This window comes from Bidens hawaiensis, unplaced genomic scaffold, assembly GCF_021521415.1.
Source record: "Bidens hawaiensis isolate Kalapana, Puna unplaced genomic scaffold, B.hawaiensis_p1.1 tig00049950_1, whole genome shotgun sequence".
Lineage (NCBI taxonomy): Eukaryota > Viridiplantae > Streptophyta > Magnoliopsida > Asterales > Asteraceae > Bidens > Bidens hawaiensis.
In genome coordinates this window covers 56,444-75,457 of record NW_027506134.1, presented here as the reverse complement: position 1 = coordinate 75,457, position 19,014 = coordinate 56,444, and the positions used below count along the sequence as shown (strand labels likewise).

Sequence of the window (19,014 nt, the reverse complement as noted above, 5' to 3'; positions counted from 1 at the left end):
GATTGGAACTAACTCGCGGAGCTCCCATGCGGCTAGCGGTGGCTTAAGGGAGCACGCATGCGGTGATTGGTGTTGGTCCGTCGAAGCTGTTAACCAATAATGAGCTGTCACCATTATTGGTGTATATTTGTACTTAATTAGATTGTTAATAGTTGGTTAGGATTGATTGTATTTCCTTAGTTAGCTCCTTGATTCACTCTCTCTTTTGTATTATATATGCCGTGTATTATTAGCATGAAAGGCAAGGAATAATATTGAACTTTACATGATATCAGAGCTCATCCTTGTTTATCCTTAGATTCACTCTCTGCCTTTAGCTTCCATTCCTCATGGCTGATAAAAGTGAACCAAAGCCAACCACCTTTCATCTTGTCTATACCGTCACCAATATCCAACAACGACTCCGTACTCTCGATGGCCAGAAACTTTCATACCATTCGTGGGTGAAACTTTTTAAGCTCCATGCCATAGGGTTCGATGTCCTTCAACACATAGACGGTTCGCCGGCCCCTGAAGTTGCTTCCACTGAGTACCCCGCTTGGAAAAAGATTGACGCTATAGTCTTGCAATGGATCTACGGGACCATTTCGGACAAACTTTTCGACCAGGTTTTGGTTGATGAGTCTACCTCCTACGAGGCTTGGAAGCGAGGAGAGAACATGTTCATGAATAACAAGGGTTCGCGGGCCGCAACGCTCCAATACGAGCTTACCAATTTGACTCTTGCCGCCATGCCCTCCCTTGAAGCTTAGTGTCAACACGTCCGTTAACTCGCGGATAAACTCACGGCAGTTGATTGCCCAATCAACAACACCCAACAGATCATCTATTTGATTTGTGGTTTGCCTCGTGAGTACGATGTCATCGGTTCTACCCTCAAAAACACCCTTCCGCCATGGGAAAATGCCATCGAACAACTTCAATCAGAGGCTAGAATAATTGTGGCTAGCGAAACCAAGTCACCGTCTCCAGTTGTGGCAGCCGCCGTCGCACCCCAGCCACAAAGTTTTTGTGAAAATAGTTGTTCTTCTGGTCATCTCCTTGAAAACACCTCTGGTTATCGCCCTAATAACAGCCATAATAATAACAATAACATGCGTGAAAGCCGTGGCCAATCTCGTTCCTACCCACCCTAAACCCCACCACCAGCTCCTTACCCTTACTGGGCCCTCCACCTTACTGGGCTCCACCCTGCCCGTACCCAACACAAGGGTGGGCTCAACCTTGGCAGCCTAAGATAGCCTCTTCATGATCCAATAATGCAAATTTAGCAACACAGACTTCTAACAATCAACATGCCCAACCCCATCTCGCAGAAGTTAACCATCTTCAGCCCACTCAACTAGCAGATGCGGTCCATGCACTTTCTATGGATTCGGGGGATATAGATGATCCATGGCATTTCGACACGGGCGCCTCTTATCACATCAACAACGATCAAGGTAAACTTTCTACTTTTTCCTCATATTCTCCAATTGAGTCAATATTTGTAGGAAATGACAATAAAATTCCAGTCCTCTGATCGGGAACTTCCACCATACCTACTCCATTAAAACCACTACACCTAAAATCAGTCTTGTTTAATCCCAATATCATTAAAAATCTTATATATGTGCGAGAATTCGATATTGATAAATTTACATCTATTGAATTTGATCCTTTTGGTTTCTCTTTGAAGGATTTCAAGGATGGCACGATCCTGAGTCGTCATAATAGCTCAAGTGATCTATATCCTCTCACCACAAATGCTTCCGCCGCCACTGCTTGTCTTGTCTCAAATTACCATTTTCCGATTCTATTAATCATACTCTCTTACCATTTGCTATTTTGCATTGTGATTTGTGTACCTCACCCATCTTGAGCCATGCCGGATACAAATATTATATTGTTTTAACGGATAATTATATACAATACACATGAGTTTACCCTATGATTTCTAAATCAGAAACCTATGACAAGTTTTCCAACTTTTATAAATACATTGAAACCTAATTTCACATGAAAATACAATTGTTTCAATGTGACATAGGAGGCGAATTCGACAACGCAAACTTTAAAAATTTCGCCACCAAACACAGTATCCAACTTCGTATCTCGTGTCCTCATTCGTCCCAAAAAAACGGGAAATCTGAACGAATGATTCGTCGCAAAAACGAAATCATGTTCACCTTACTCACCCATGCCTCCCTCCCACCATCCTTTTGGGTCGAAGGCCTACACACAGCTTCTCACATTCGCAACATACTACCCACCCACCAAATAACACCATAACCACTCCCCCATGTCTCTTCTTTACCGTCGTACCCCCTCTTACGATCACCTCTGTGTGTTCGGTTTCTTATGTTACCCTAACATGTCTGCGGCTCGACATCACAAATTAGCCCCCGATCAAACCCTTGTGTCCTTCTCGGGTATCCCTCTAACTATCGCGTCTACCGATGCCTTGACATTTCAAGCGGTAAAACCATTTTCTCTAGACATGTCATCTTCGATGAGTCGCATTTCCCATATAATAACCCTCAAAATCCACTTCCTTCACACACGTTTTTAGACCCCTCTCCATTAATATTCACTCAACCAACTACTTCACCTCTTACACCTAACCTAGATGCCCCACCTTCACCTCCATCAACAAATTAAACTGCCCAAATACCCCCCTGCTTTACCACCACCCAACCATCGCCCATCTCCCCCTCCCCCCTAACTCACCACACTTCGGCCCAACTTCCCCCACACTTATCCCACCTCCATATCAAAATACAACTCACGACCAACCACCCTGCTCACCTCCAAATCAAAATATACCTCCCATATATGTACCTAATATACCACTGCCAACCATTCCCTCCACCTCCTCTCACCCCAGGAAAACTCGATCTCGACCCGGTGTTGTCAAACCTCGTGTCCCTCTTTCTTTAAACACAAAAACCAACCCTTCTCTTTCTCCACTACCCAAATCTCACCTCACGGCCCTCACCGATCCAAAGTGGAAAATTTCCATGACTAACTAATATAACGCTCTTTTGGAAAATAATGCATGGGATCTTGTACCTAGACCTTCTGATGCGCCAATCATTCAGTGCATGTGGCTATATAAAAATAAATTCAAAGCCGATGGCTCATTGGAACGGTACAAGGCTAGACTTATTGTTAATGGTAAAAGTCAAACGGTAGGTGTCGATTGTGATGCCACGTTTAGTCCTATGGTAAAATCCACTACAATTCGGAGGGTCCTCAGTCTAGCAGTGTCACAATATTGGCCAATCCATCAAATGGATGTTGAAAATGCATTCCTTCATGGCCACAAGCAAGAAACAGTTTATGTGTTCCAACCGTCGGGGTTCGTCTCGACAACACACCCAAAACATGTTTTCAAACTTAACCGTTCACTCTACGGTTTAAAACAAGCCCCACATGCTTGGTATCATCGTTTGCTGCATAGATTTTGAAGTGTGGGTTTAAGAGTAGCATTTGCGACACTTTCTTGTTCGTTTATAAAAAGGGTGATCAGATGGCATACCTCTTACTTTAAGTAGATGATATCATCCTAACTGCTTAAAGTGATGCATTGCTTCGAACGATTATTCAATCACTTTCAACGAAATTTAAAAATGACCGATATCGGTCCGCTGCATCACTTCCTCGGCATCACAGTTCAAAGACAAAAAGAAGGGTTGTTCTTATCTCAATCACAATATGCCTCCGAAATTCTTTCCCTCGCAGATATGTCAAACTGTAAGACGGTAAGTACCCCTGTCGAAGCAGGCTCCAAACTAAGTGCCACTGATGGCACTGTAATTTCGGATGGATCTTTATATAGAAGCCTTGCCGGCGCTCTACAATATCTCACAATTACTCGACCGGATATTTCCTATGCGGTCCAACAAGTTTGTCTCTTCATGCATGCTCCAAGGGAACCACACTTTCAATTTCTTAGATAGATCCTTCATTATATCAAAGGTACTTTATCTCAGGTCCTTGACATTTCTCCCTCTCCATCCACGAAGCTTATGGCATATTCGGATGCGGATTGGGGCGGGTGTCCCGACTCACGAAGATCTACCTCCGGCTATTGCCTTTATATGGGCACAAACGTGGTCTCTTGGTCTTCAAAATGCCAAACTGCGGTATCTCGGTCTAGTGCCCAAGCCGAATATAGAGGAGTTGCCAACGCCATAGCCGAGGTTTGCTGGATCTTTAACCGCCTTCTCGAGCTCTATATTCCGATTACAGTGCAATACTCATATACTGTGACAATGTCTTGGCCATATACCTTTCGGAAAATCACGTGCAACATCAACGCACTAAACACGTCGAGCTCGATATACATTTTGTTCATGAAAAGGTCCGACTTGGTACAGTTAAAGTTCTAAAAGTTCCCGCTGACTATCAATATGCGGATATATTCAACAAGGGTCTACCAAAACATCTCTTCCAACGGTTTCGGTCCAGTTTATGCCTTCGTCAATCTTCGGCTCAAACTGCGGGGGAGTGTTAACCAATAATGAGTTGTCACCATTATTGGTGTATATTTGTACTTAATTAGATTTTTAATAGTTGGTTAGGATTGATTGTATTTCCTAGTTAGCTCCTTGATTCACTCCTTCTTTTGCATTATATATGTCGTGTATTATTAGCATGAAAATCAAGAAATAATATTGAACATTACAGAAGCTTGCATGTCCTCGTGGAGCCAAGCATTGACCCATTGGAGCTTGTTTTGATCCGGTGGGGCTTGTATTTGATCGACGTTGATCATTGTTGTCCTATAAGACTGCTAAATGACCCGCTGAAGCTTGCATGTGGCCCGTGGTGATTGTCGTTGGCACACTAGAGTGTCTTTGACCCACAATTGCTCCACTAGAGTTTTTACTTGACCTGGGGCTATCCAGCTAGAGGTTATACTTGATCCTCGGTGATTAATGTTGGCATGCAGGGTGTGTATTTGACCTACAATGATTGGTGTTGGCTTGCGATAATGTGCATGCGGCCCATGGTTTCCGGTATTGGGACGCAAGAACGTGCATGCGGGGGTGCGCATGTGGTCTTGCTTGGTGTTTTAGCCCTTTGAAGCTTACACATGACCATCTATGAACGGTACTTGGCACGACAAAGCATGTGGATTTCGCGATGATTAGAGTTGGTAAGTCAGAAGCATGCGTGTAACCAGCCATAGTCAGAGTTGGCATGTAGGTGGTTACCTGCGACCAGCTGTGGCTCACTGGAGTTTATACTTGACCCGCGGTTGTCCCGCTGGAGTTTATACTTGAATCACAGTTTTCCTGCTAAAGTTATTCTTGACCGCGGTTGTCCCACTTGAGTCTATACTTGGCCCGTGGTTATTCCACCAGAGTCTATACTTGACCAGTGGTTGTTCCACTAGAGTATATACTTGACCTGCGGTGACTGAAGTTGAATCGCCGGGAGCACGCATGTGGCCCGCTACGGCGAAGTATAATCGTCGGGAGTGTACATGCTGTAACAACTCGGATTTTTAATTTATTATTTTATCCGTTTACCCGACCCATTTTATGTTCGGGAAATTTTATCAATAAAAACATCACGTTATTCGAGTTAATATTATATTAATATTATTTGTGATTATAATTTATTTGATATATAAAAATACTTTGAGACATATTCAATTTTAACACAAACTATAATTTAATCTAATATTGTAACCATATCTAAACTACAAGGACTATTCAGCAACATTGTTATATTATTATCCAATAACCCGTTAACCTGTTTACTCAACCCAAACCCGTTCCATATTAAACCCCGTAAACCGTTTAGGATTTTCTTTGTCCTTAATCTTCATTAGAATAAAAAATTGATCTTACCAATTCATGTATAATGTTTAAACGATCTCAATTATAGCTTATAATTGGAAAAAAGAATAATAACTAATCTTATTTCTTAACTTTTCACACCGTCAATAAACAAATAGGGTTCGTCTATAAATCATTGATAATAATTCAATTAAACGTGTCTGGACCATCATTTCACACCCCAACCTACGACGGAAATGCTGGGTCGCGAACTGATTGTCACAGCTCACAAGGTTACTATCATGCAATATTTAAATGACAATATCTATTAATTAAATTCAATTATCAAATAAATCAAATACAAACAAATACGTAATTCATACAAAAATACAAATTTTATATTTCTTGATTACAATATTCTTCTAACTAAATTCTTCACTAAGTCTTCACCAACCTGCATTAAATTTCTATGATAACCTGCATACGCGTATAAATAGAATTTTGTCAACAACACATGTTGAGTGAGTAAAACACCAGTTTAAGACACTACCATAATATTATATAATAAATAAAGAAAGATGCAAACTGTTCCTGTGAGAATAAACAGTTAAGCCATAGCACATACACAAATAATCAACCATAAAGAAAACAAACCATAAAGAAAGGGCTCAACCAATCCATATAAATGGATATTGGTTACCAAAGCAAGGACTAAACCGTTTCCATAAAAATGGACATCGGTTGCCGAAGTAAGCATACAACGTTCACATAAAGCAAGTAAGCAAGTAGCAAGTTAGGCATAAACCGATATACACACAAGGATTAACAGTTGCGGTTTTGAATACTAGATATAGTTAAATATATAAGATATGCACATGTCCCCAAAAATGTTTAAAAATAAGTAAAAAGGGGAGTGATTACTCACCTTAGCGATCAAGCAAGAGACAGTGATTCAACAAGAAAGATAAAGGTAGATCAAGCTCTTCGGGAAATACCAACGAGATATCATAATAGAGAATAATTGTGGAATATAAATAACTATGATTTTCAACAATGAATCTTAAACTAGATAAACGTTCGGAGTTTGATGATCGGGTATACTCTTACGAAAATTGAATATTAGTAGATTTATTATTAACTTTTATTTAATTTTTATTACTTTATTTAACAACGGTTTATTTTAATTATACAAGATTACATAAAAATATTTATAAGACTTTGGATAAATTATTTTAAACTAAAAAAATACATTTAATGTTTCTATATATTCTAATTAAAGAAAGCTTTTAAAATAAATATTTTAAATTATAGATAGTAGATAATAATAAATAATAATACTTATACTAAATATGATCTTTTAATAAATTTTCATAACTAATATATATATATATATATATATATAATTTTAACTAAGGTTCGGAAAATAACTAGTTTAAGTGTCGGTTTTATGTAAAAAAATAGTTATTTGATGTTAATATTAGTAATTTAATTAACTAATAAACTTTATAAAACCAATAAAACAATTAGACAAAAATAAAAAGCTACAAAAGCTCGGCTGCCGGGACTCGAACCCACGCCGGCAGCCGGCTCAACAGAGTTAGCAAGCCCACACACCAGCCACCTGCGCTGGTGTGTTTGTTGGTTAACATACAAAAGCGTTTATTTAAATACAGTAGACAAAAACCCTTATTAAATCAAGAACCCTAGAATTTCAATTCGGATAAACCCGTCCATGATTGAATAAATTGGTTTGGGGCTTTTGTTTACAGATCAAAAACGAATATCAAGCATATGAAGATTACCGAAAACGATGATGATATGATGGTATATGGTGAACGGCAGATCGCGGCTGTGGTTGAACCAGAAAACGATTATCCAGGTTATGAAACTTTGATTAACTGCAGGGTTTTGGTCGCTGGATTTAGTATATGATGTACATGCGATTAATTGAATTTTGATGATCATTATGATGTATATTGATCTACGGGTTAAAGACGGTTTATACATATAATCAATACGCATTATATTGGTTATTGTTTCTTAATTAATAGTGTCGGTTAGGCCGATAATAGCTAGAGCAATCACAAACATAAATTAATTCCTTGTTTAGAACGAAAATTGTGGTGCAATAATCCTAAACGGGTTGCGGATAGGTTATGGATCATGAATATGGGTACTTGGGTTTGGGTAATGGATCCGGGTTACAGATTTGATGGGTTATAAAATGTGGATTTTGCACTTAGTCCCCATGTGTTGAAGGTGGAAACATATATGTATAAAAGTTTAAGTTTAGGGTACAAAATGAATATAAGTCAAAGTTAAATTTATATAATAAATACAATAAATAATAATTATAATAGCCAACATAATAATAGAGAGAAAGATAAATAATATTTTCTATTGATTTAAATTTCTCGAAAACAAAAACGGGCCATGTAATATGCTATTTGCTTATCATCAAAAGATCCGAGTTGTTACAAATCACACCATCATCGCCAACTTAAACCCCATATTCAATTGAGTTAGTTTGGCCGTTTAGTACGTGTTCTGGTTCTAACTCTAGCCGGCTGCACTTAGATCTAATTAATCAGCATTGAATCATCATCTAAGGTAATTAAATGAATGTTTCAGTTCATCTTAATCTACTCTATGTTAACCCTAAGCTTAATTACTCAAAACATTAACAGATTAAGCGATTTGGATTTCTAGGGTTCGTAAACTAATTTGTTATTTTCGCTGTTTGATTATGTATTTCAGTTCCTGAATTTAACCAACTGATCGTTACGTTTGAGCTGGACATTGGTGCGGGTTCAAGTCCCGGCTATGGCAGTTTTTTTTTAATTTTATTTTGTTATTCTTTAATTGTTTAAAGGATCTAAATGGGTTTATAAATTAAATATAGTTAATATTACATATAAAATAAACGTTATTCTATTAAAACTGACGTATAAGCCAATTAACGTTTCAATCTTGGTTAAAATTATATATATATATATAGGGATGAGTTATTGTACTATAATGACTTATCGTACATTACGTACGCGACACTCCTGATCATCAATTTTAATTTCACGCGGTGGCAGTTTGGTAAATAACACAAACAGGAGTTCACGATAAAATTCATCGATTTAAAATCGATTCCGATCCAAATTCAGGACTCCTTAATCTATCTCATCCAATTTCAAAACTCTAACCACAACTTATAGCATGAAATCTCAAAAGTCAAAAACCAAAATTGAAATAGAACGTCACTGAACATTAAAAATCTTCAAATTGATCAAAAATTGATGATTTAATTAATCGAATTGATGTGTAAGAGGCTTTAGAATCGTCAATCGATTATGAAAATACAGATTAACACACTTAATTGAGCTATGATTAGGGTTCATGTTTAAACGTATGGCTCAAAGTTTAAACGTTCTGACCAAAATAAACACCAAAATGATGATTTTAATCAATCGAATTGATGTGTAGAAGTATTTAGAATCATCAATCGATTATGGGATTGCAGAAATAACACACTCAATCGAGCTCTGATTAGGGTTTTAAAATATTTTGTTTAAACGTTCTGAAACAAAACTGAATACCTTTAAACGTTCTGACAAAAAAAGAACATCTTTAAACGTTCTAATACATTCAAAGAAGATCTGGGTGTTAATAAAATGAACATCTATAAACATTCTAATACGTTCTAAGAAGTTCAGGTTGTTAAAAAAAGTTTAGAAGTTCAGGGTATTCAAAAAAAGTTTAGAAATTCTGATAAAGTTTAGAAGTTCTAAGAAGTTCTGGGTGTTCAGAACTTCTAAAACTAACAAAAAAAAATTAAACACCTGTAAACATTATATTGAACACTGAAATCACTTCATATAATCTCATAATCATCAAACAATCGTCAATCGACCTTTAACTTGATCATTGATTCGATCATATGAAAAAAATATGGAGCTTCTGCAACTGGGTTTCTGTAAAACTCAAAATTAATTAATTGAAACTTCAAATTGATGATTAATTTGACTAGTTTCAAAGTTTAATTGATCATTTAGTTCGACAATTTCAATTTCAATTGGGCAATTTTATCAACTGATATGTGAGCAACGATTGATGGTTGTGTCGGAAGAAGATGGTGGTCGCGAAGGTGGATGGTGGACGGAATTGTTGAACGGAGATGGTGAAGGTGGAAGGAATCGACGGGCGAAGAGGTTGACGGAGGTCGGCTCGCGTAATTGTGATTTTAGGATTATGATGGTTATTGAAGATGGACGTTCCAGAATTTCGCGTACCTATTATACGATAAAGGACTTTCATATTCTATCCTTTATCTATCTATCTATATATATATATGTCTATGTATATACATACCAGTATTAAAAGTTTGATAAAGGTTTTAATAAAGATTTAAAAAGATTATCTATGTAAAATATATAATTAAAATATATATTATACCTTAGTATTCTATAAAATTGTTTAGTTTAAGTATTTATTAAAAGATCGTATTCTATATAGAAATTATATTTTATCATTCATTATCCATTATTTACAACACTAATATAAAAAATATCTTTATTAATAATAAGAATATATATACACATTAAATGTATTTCTAGTTAGAAATATATATTTAAAACAAATATCTTTATATAATGTTTCCAAAATTTATAAATATTTATTTAAATTTGTTACTTATAATTGTAACTTATTATAATTAAAATATGCTATTTTCAATAAACATTTGATAAATAAAAGTGATAATAAATTAATGTAATATTTAATTTTCGCAAGAACACATTCAACCCTTAAATTCCAGAACTCTATCTAGTTTAGATTCTTTGTTCAATCCATATTTATTTTCGTAATTATTGTAATTAGGATTCTCGTCGATAATTTCCGAAGAGTGTGATTATTGCTTCCTTGTCGTATTCATTCCTGCTTTGCATATTTGATCATGTGAGTAATGACTCCCCTTTTTACTTATTTTTAACCGTTTTGGGGACGTATGCGTATTTACAGCATTTATCTATTATCTAGTAATCAAAACCACAACTATTAATCCTTGTGTGTATATTAGTTTATGTCTAACTTGCTATTTGCTTACTTTCTTTATTTGAACGCATTTAGGAGAAGTTCCTCATTTATTACGACTATCTTTGGTAATCGATGTCCATTTTTATGGCAACAGTTTAGTCCTTGCTTGGTAACCAATGTCTATTTATATGGAATTGGTTGAGCCCTTTCTTTATGGTTCGATTGATTGTTTATGTGCTATGGCTTAACTACTTATCTCACATGAACAGTTCGCATCTTTCTTTATTTATTAAATAATATTATTGTAGTGTCTTAAACTGGTGTTTTACTCACTCAACATGTGTTGTTGACAAACCTTTCTATTTTATACGCATATGCAGGTTATTGTTTGAAATAGTTGTAAGATTTGGTGAAGATTTAGTGAAGAATTAAGTTAGAAGAGATATAATCAAGATTTAAATTTGTATTATTTGTTTGTTTAATAAGTTATTTTTTGTATTTGATTATTTGAATTTTTAATTGAATTTAATAGATATAGTCATCTTTATTATTGCATGATAGTACCTTGAGAGCTGTGAGAAATCAGTTCACGCCCCGGCATTTCCGCCTTAGATTGGGGTGTGACAGATTGGTATCAAAGCCGAAGGTGAATCGACGTAATGGCGAAGTAGAATCGCGGGTGCGCACATGCGGCGCGCTATTGTGAAGGTGAGTCGACGGGAGCACGCCTGTGGCCTGATATGACGTAGTAAAATCGCCAGAAGCGCACATGCGACCCGCTATAATGGAGTCGTCATTACTCTATTGTAGTTTTGCTCGTGACCGATGAGGTCCGCGTTACTCTATCGGAGTGTTACTCGTGATCGCGGAAGTCGACATTACTCTATATGAGCCTTGCTCGTGACAACAGAAGTCGGAACGACTCTACTGGAGCCAGGCCCGGCTAAAGAGGAGGGCAAGGAGGGCTCAAGCCCCAGGTCCACTCCCCTTTGAGGGCCCATGAACTTTTAAATCTTTTTTGTGTATATATATTCTGGACCAGGCCCATCATAGTTAACAAAAAAAATTCCTAGAGGAGGGTTTTGTTCCAACGTAGCAATGGCCAATGAGTCAGCGACCATCTGCATTCCACAATATACGGCCATCGCCATCATACTTCTGAGTTCCAAGTTCCGACGACATTCCGGCCAGCTTGATTTGGCTATTTCTGGTTATTAACTTTAATACTTTTTAACTTATTAGTCTTATAATTTTAATTTCGTTTCGTATATTAATTTTCAAATAAGCTAACTTTCGTATATCCCTCCAGATTAAGTCTTATAAATCTTAATCTCTAATTTTTGTTTTAATATGTTCATGTAAAATAATTTTATATTTGTTATTTTGTTAATGTTAGCTTTATTATATGTTAATTAGCTATGTTAACATTTATTTTCTTTAGATGGTATGCCTCCAAAGTCTAAACACTTATCCGGTAGTCAAAAACGTAAAAGTGAAAAACATAAGACAAGTTAAGAAAGACACAAATCGTGAATAACGCGAAGATACATACGTTTTAGTTAGATCATTTTGCAAAAAAAAAAAAAATTTGTTTTGTTTTGTTTTATTATTATTATTATTATTGGTCTAAATTTTATAAGTGTTTTTAAGTTTCTATTTTAGGGTCTTTTACTTTTCATGTCCCAGGCATTGGTTTTCTTTTGTATTCTGAGAGACGGCCCTGACTGGAGTGTTGCTTGTGACTTGCGGAGGTCGGAGTTAATCTACCAGAGGTTTTCTCTTTTCCCGTGGAAGTTGGAACTACACTACCGAAGCTTCTTTCATGACCCGCAGAAGTCGGAACTACTCTACCGGAGCTTTGATCGTGATCCGTGCAAGTTGGCATGTAGATTTTTATTTGTGACCTTCTATGGCCGGACTTAACTCTCTGGAGTTTACACGTAGCTTCGCGTGAGCCAGAAGTTGATCGGTTGGAGCTTGCAAGTGGCTCGCGGTCACCGGAGCTTGATCCACTAGAGCTATGCTAGCTTTGCTCTTGACTCATGGAAGTCGAAGCTACTCTAATGGAGCTTTGCTCTTGACTCGTGGAAGTTGGAGCTAATGGTGCTGACTCACGGGTATTGACGTGCGGATCGCAGTTCTCATCGGCGGGTCGCGGTGCTCACTTCCGTGCCCCCCCTGAGTTTCTCCATGTCAACTTGTACATTGTTATTTACATATATTGTGTTCGACCCATTTTCCATACCTAATGACAAAAACATAACATTGGGTGATATTTCTATTAGACGAGAGAGAACCTGCCATATTCAGAATATGTACCCTTAATGTGTACCAAGCATAGCTGGGTTGTACCAAGCACTATACTAGTTATACTCTCCTTTTTCAGGGTATTTTCCGATGAATTGTGACATTTCTCTTTTAGATCTGGATTTGTGAACCTTTTTTTATTTGTGGGACAGTGAGAATGTGAATTGGGTATAATCACAAAACACATATTTGAGATAAAGTGCATCATATTCTTTGTGTGTGTCAACTAGACAAGATGTTTAGGTCTGTGAATTTTTTGAGAGCTAAATCGTACTAATCAGGAAGCACTTTTTAGATCTATGGATCTTTTTGAGCTTCCTAAAAATATATATGAGAGCCCAACGGAAAACCAAAGATGTGGTTCGTTTTCATGTCTCACAGATGACGCCATTGAAAAAGCACCAAACTAACCCGGGATATGCTTGGCTTGATATCTCAACCGAGACTGGATAATCACCAATCTAACCTCTGGTGGGTTTAGATTAATGTTTTCCGGTCTTAAAGATGAGCGAACTCACATCTCAATCTTCTTCTCCAACTTGCTCGAGATCTGCCGTGGAAGGTGGGGGAAGTGGAGGTGACTTCTAAGAGTTTCTTCTTGCTTGCAAACACAAATATATGTTGGAGGCTAAGGTCCTTTCAAATGAGTGATGAACATCCCTTATATAGAGAACCCTATAGCCACCATCGTGTAACCCTAACCTTATTGGGCCAAGCCCAGTCTGGGGTTACCTCCACAACCCCGTGCTCATTGGGCCTTGGTTAGTATACAATAAAAATCTAATAAATACAACACTTAATGTAATAAGTAACGGTCGTACCTGGGGTTTAATACCCTACATCCACATCGATCTATGTCCAAAATTACCTAAAATATACCCAAAAATACCCCAAAAAGTGCAACCTCTTAAACTACCCAATCTATGACCCCAAAAACCCGGATAGAGATGTTTCAATATCCACAAACAACATATTCAAATACCCGGTTATATACCCGACACGAACCTGGTTCATAGGATATGGTTTTTAGAGAAAATATCCGGTCCCGAACAGGGTATTGCCAATACCTGGTCATACCTGAACCTAATTCCATATCCGGAAACTGGGTATTAGAAAAATCAGACTTGTGCACCTCTACTCCACTCTTTACCAGTAACAAGCCCAACGGCCCATCACCTCTTTAATCAGCTACAAGCTATGATCCAAACACACGAACAATATTAAGCCCATGATCAAACAAACCGCTACAGGCCCATAAGCCTTCACTTGCACCCAAGTTCGTTATATGAAAAATACATAAAATACATGTAAACACGATCATATCACAATTACTCTTTGGATACAAATTGAAATAATACTTCATATTTTTAACACATACATAGATTTACACATTACAGTCACGTAGCACCAGTTTTTTCTTCTTTTTGTGTGTGTATTTTATAGAAACCATACATTCGAGTATATATAAGGATACTAAGAGAACGTTTTTACAAATTGAGAACTTTAAGAATAATTTTGTTTCACATATTTAAAGTTTAGGGTTTTAAAAAAGTGGTGGTATTTTTGTAAATATAAAAAATTAAAGGGGGGAAATTATGGTTTTTAGAATTTATTTAACAAAACAAAATGAATAAAAAAATAAAAAGTGATTTTGAAGATCTGATAGGAACGATTGAGGAATGGGAAACGAAGATTAGGGTTTCACACCAGCCACCAGACTTCGTCGCACCGTGGCCACATTTTCCGTCGCATGCACCACCGGAGTCCGTCGCACCATTACCCTCCATCACACCACCACTCGGTCACACCACTGGTCTCCACCACGCACATTGTTCTCTTCTCTGTTGCACCACTGATTTAGGATTTTGTTGCTGGTTAGTATCGTCTTTGGGCATTGATTTATGAAATTAAGTTGTTTGTGGTTGTTGATTGTTATATTACTTGTTATCATTTGATTTTGAGAATTCTTCATTAGTGATAAATTGGAAATGCTAAGTTAATTTAGGGTTAAATATCACTCTCCTAGCGAAACATATTGCATAATTAAAGTTTGAGAGAGAGTTTAGACAATATATTTATTTGAAAATATTGAACAAAGATAGTTCATAACAGGATGGTATAAATACATATGTGTGTAAAGGTTTTTATACTTAAAAATAGTTAGTTCAATGAATTGTGTATACATATGGAGTAATTGTGTATACATATACGCATGTTTATAAATGTTCTAGTAGGTAGTTAGTTGTTCAAACTTGTGTAATAATTAATTGCTAGCTAGGTAAACTACACACATATGTACATACATGATTGTTCGCAAGTTGATAGAAAAGTATTAGACTAATTTGACTTTATATACATATAAGCATAATATAATATTTTTATATATTTAACATGATCCTCATAACATAATAGAAAAATATACATATGTGTATATATGTGTTTAAGCATGTATAATAGTTAATGTAGTTAGTTGTCTGATAAATTATACACATATGTAAATATATGATGTGACTCTATATACATATATGCATAATATAAAATGTTTTTATATAGTTAACATTAGTAATGAGATTTTTCTTTATATGCATAGGTACATATATGATTTGACTGTATATACATCCATGGATGTGTATACGTATATGTATAATAATATTATATGTATATGTATAATAATACTGATGAGTTTTTTGTTTATTAATTCAGGTACACATTCAGACAAAAATGGCTCCACGTAAGTGTTTAAACATCATGTTATTTTGTCAGTCCCTGATATTATGATCTCTCAGTCTATCTATGTCGCAACCCACACAAAGAGTGTTGACAAGAAGGTTAACGGTACGGCTAGAATGGAGAAGAATAATAGTGTATTAAATGCGGAATCAATGACACACTAATTGTTGCTTGAAGGACACAATAAAGACACACTCACACATTTACTCAAAATATTTCCATTAATAGTAAGTAGATTACAAAACAGAAATCATTAGGGTTCTTAGAAAGGAATGATATGATTCTAGGCAAAATATCCGTACGAATATGTCACCGTCAAATCGTTGTCAATCAATTTAGGTGTCTCTCTTGCGTCCGTTAGGAGGCGTGCCCTAGATCATTCTATTTATAGGCCTGCCTCCTGACAGCTGTCATACCTTTCTAGAAACCCTAAACATTAATACATATTCAGAAAATTATATTACAAAATATACTAAGTGTAAAACAGGTCTTCGGGTAGACTTTATGTCTTTTATCCTCTTCGAGTAGACTTGGTAACCTTGAAGGGATAGACTTTACATGGAGTATTTTCACCTAGCAGACTTCAATGTTCCTGACCATAGCAAACTTTGCTTGTTATGATCATACGAGCAACCTATTCTTCATGAATCCCTTCAACTATTTGTTAAAGAATAACTTATTAAGCAAACTAAAGTGTTCTGGTAACACTGTTTGACTTGTGCTGGTAGCACTTTAGCTTGCTTGAAGTTGAACCTTTCTAGGGAAAGTTCTTTGAATGTTTCTTGAAAAACTTTCGCAAAGCATGCTCGGACTACTGTTTGTTAATCAAATCTTGCTAGATCTTCCAAAATACTTGGCTTCATTAGCTTGGTTTAGCCAAGAGTTTGCTAGTAAGCAAACTATGCTTGATGTGAAGAACACCTTGCTAGACGAAGTGAACCCTGCTCGGATTATCACTTAGGAAGACTTCAAGAAGATAACCTTGCCCGGAAGGCAAAATACCTTGCTAGGCTTAAGTAAAGCTTGCTCGGATGTCCAAGTGTGCCCGATGTCCATACATAGCCATTATCAGGGAGGTTGAGAAGATTCCAATCTTCCTTTAATTCATTTTCTCATCCCAACAATCTCCCCCAAGATTGGAACATCCTCAGCTGTACCAAAACACCTCTATGGTTACATACACTTAGATCAAAATACACATCAAATCAAAAGTCAAATTACATAGCAAAGTAAAAATATTACAAAGTGAGAATTCTGTCCAGTGGACATTACAATGAAAAGCCTAATCTAAGCATGATCTTCATCTTCTTGAGTTGTAGGCTGCTTGTCTTCTTTCAACTCTCATTGTTCCTGGCTTTTCCTTAAATACAAACATTTGTTGTTGATAAAGATGATTGTCAGGAAGTGTCCAGTGCATAATATCTTTTAGATCCTCATCATGAAGGAAGGTCAGGTCTTGATCAGTTTTGATAGTAGCCAATGTCGTTCCATCTGAGTTCCTGAGAATGTAGAAACCATTGTTCTCATTATAGTCGGTTCTTGCAATTCTACCATTCTGCTGAACTTCATGGTTTGACCTAGTCATTCTTCTTCTGTTAGTACACGGTTTTGCGTCTCGAGTCTTTGTAATTATCGTTTATCTATGTAAAATTTATTTATTATTTAACTAAGCTAATTCGTTAGTGTAACTGTCTAGTTCGTTAAGGATGTTTAACGAGCTAGACCTTAAGTTAAGTTCCCCCTGATTCATTAAGGATGTTTAACGAATCAGGGGGTGTTTCGTTAAGATAGTTTATTTAATGTATGTAACGAAGTGGGTGGCTAGTTCGTACGGAATGTGTAACGAACTAGACCCATCTTCTATATATATTGGGTTCGTCTACTGTTTAATTAAAGTTTTGAGTTAACCTTATTAAATCTCTGCCCAATTGCTCTCTCAACCAAAGCTTCATATAATTATTCAATCTATAATATAACTATACACATATATACATTTAATACTAATATATACACCATACATAACATATAATCGTTCAAGAGCAATAATGAACTAGATCCATCCATAGTTATTAGATCTTAAATCTGAGATAGATTCGAGTGTTTAACAAGTGGTATCAGAGCTTTCGGTGTTCGATTTCTCTTGATTCGTATGTTAATTGGTTAATTAAAGGGCTGATTGATATTATTTTGGTATTATTTGGTTTCGGTTTGATTGTGTTGAATCCAGTGTGAATTTGATTGGACTACGGATTGATTTGATTGGATCTGTGTTTGTTAAGGTATTGGTAAGGACTTGTGGACTGAAACTGATAATTGAATTGAGTTTGTGTGGTTATAGGTTTGGATCTGGATTTTGGTGAGACAAAGGTTTGGTTTTTGGTTGAATTGATCACGAGTTAAGGTTAATTGGTTACGGATGTTTTGATTTGGTTTCGTATTGTGTTTCCGAGTATCCTGATAGGTAATTTGTGCGATTTGGTGTAAGATTGGTTGAGTATTACAGATTTGGGTTTTGGGTTAGTGTTATTTGTTATTTCCAGATTTCTGGAAAATGGTGATGAAGATTTGAAGATCTTCATCACCTATTGAAGATTCTCCTTCGTTAACGTAATTCGTTAATGTATTTCGTTAACTTTAAGCAAATTGTCATTCAATTCGTTACTTAACTCGTTATCCTTCTGATTCGTGGTCTTCAATTCGTGAGACACGTGTCCACTTCGTTAACTTTAATCCTAACAACCTTTTGCCACGTGGCAATATTTGTCAGTGTTTGTTATAACCGTTTTAACAACCTAATTCGTTATCAACTGTAGCTAATTCGTCATCCAGATTCGTCACCTGATTTGTTAATCTTCCTTAGTAATTCGTTAAGGGAACTTAGCAATTTGTTACCTTAATTCGCTAAGCTTTCACTTGGTACTTCGTTACTTGATTCTCTAAGGAAATCACCTGATTCGTTAACCTATTTTGTCAATCTAATTTGTTACTTTGACTTAATTCGTTGGCATAGTTCATTATAACCTATTTCGTGTGACACTGTTTCAGATTCGTTAAAAACTATTCTTGATTTGTTACAAACACTGATTCGTTACTGTTCACAGTTCGTTAAGATATTTTCAATTTTAATCCTTGAAATTTGATTGTCTTGTCATTTTTCCAAATGGCCGGTATGTATGCATTAGCT

General features: G+C 36.3%; 1 protein-coding gene across 1 annotated transcript; it reads left to right on the top strand.

Annotated features, from left to right (window-relative positions):
* The first annotated feature begins 329 nt into the window (after positions 1-329).
* LOC143616841 (uncharacterized) lies at positions 330-752 on the top strand. The gene has a single exon (XM_077089554.1). It carries the CDS (start codon positions 330-332, stop codon positions 750-752), a length of 423 nt encoding a protein of 140 aa, XP_076945669.1.
* Positions 753-19,014: the final 18,262 nt, after the last annotated feature.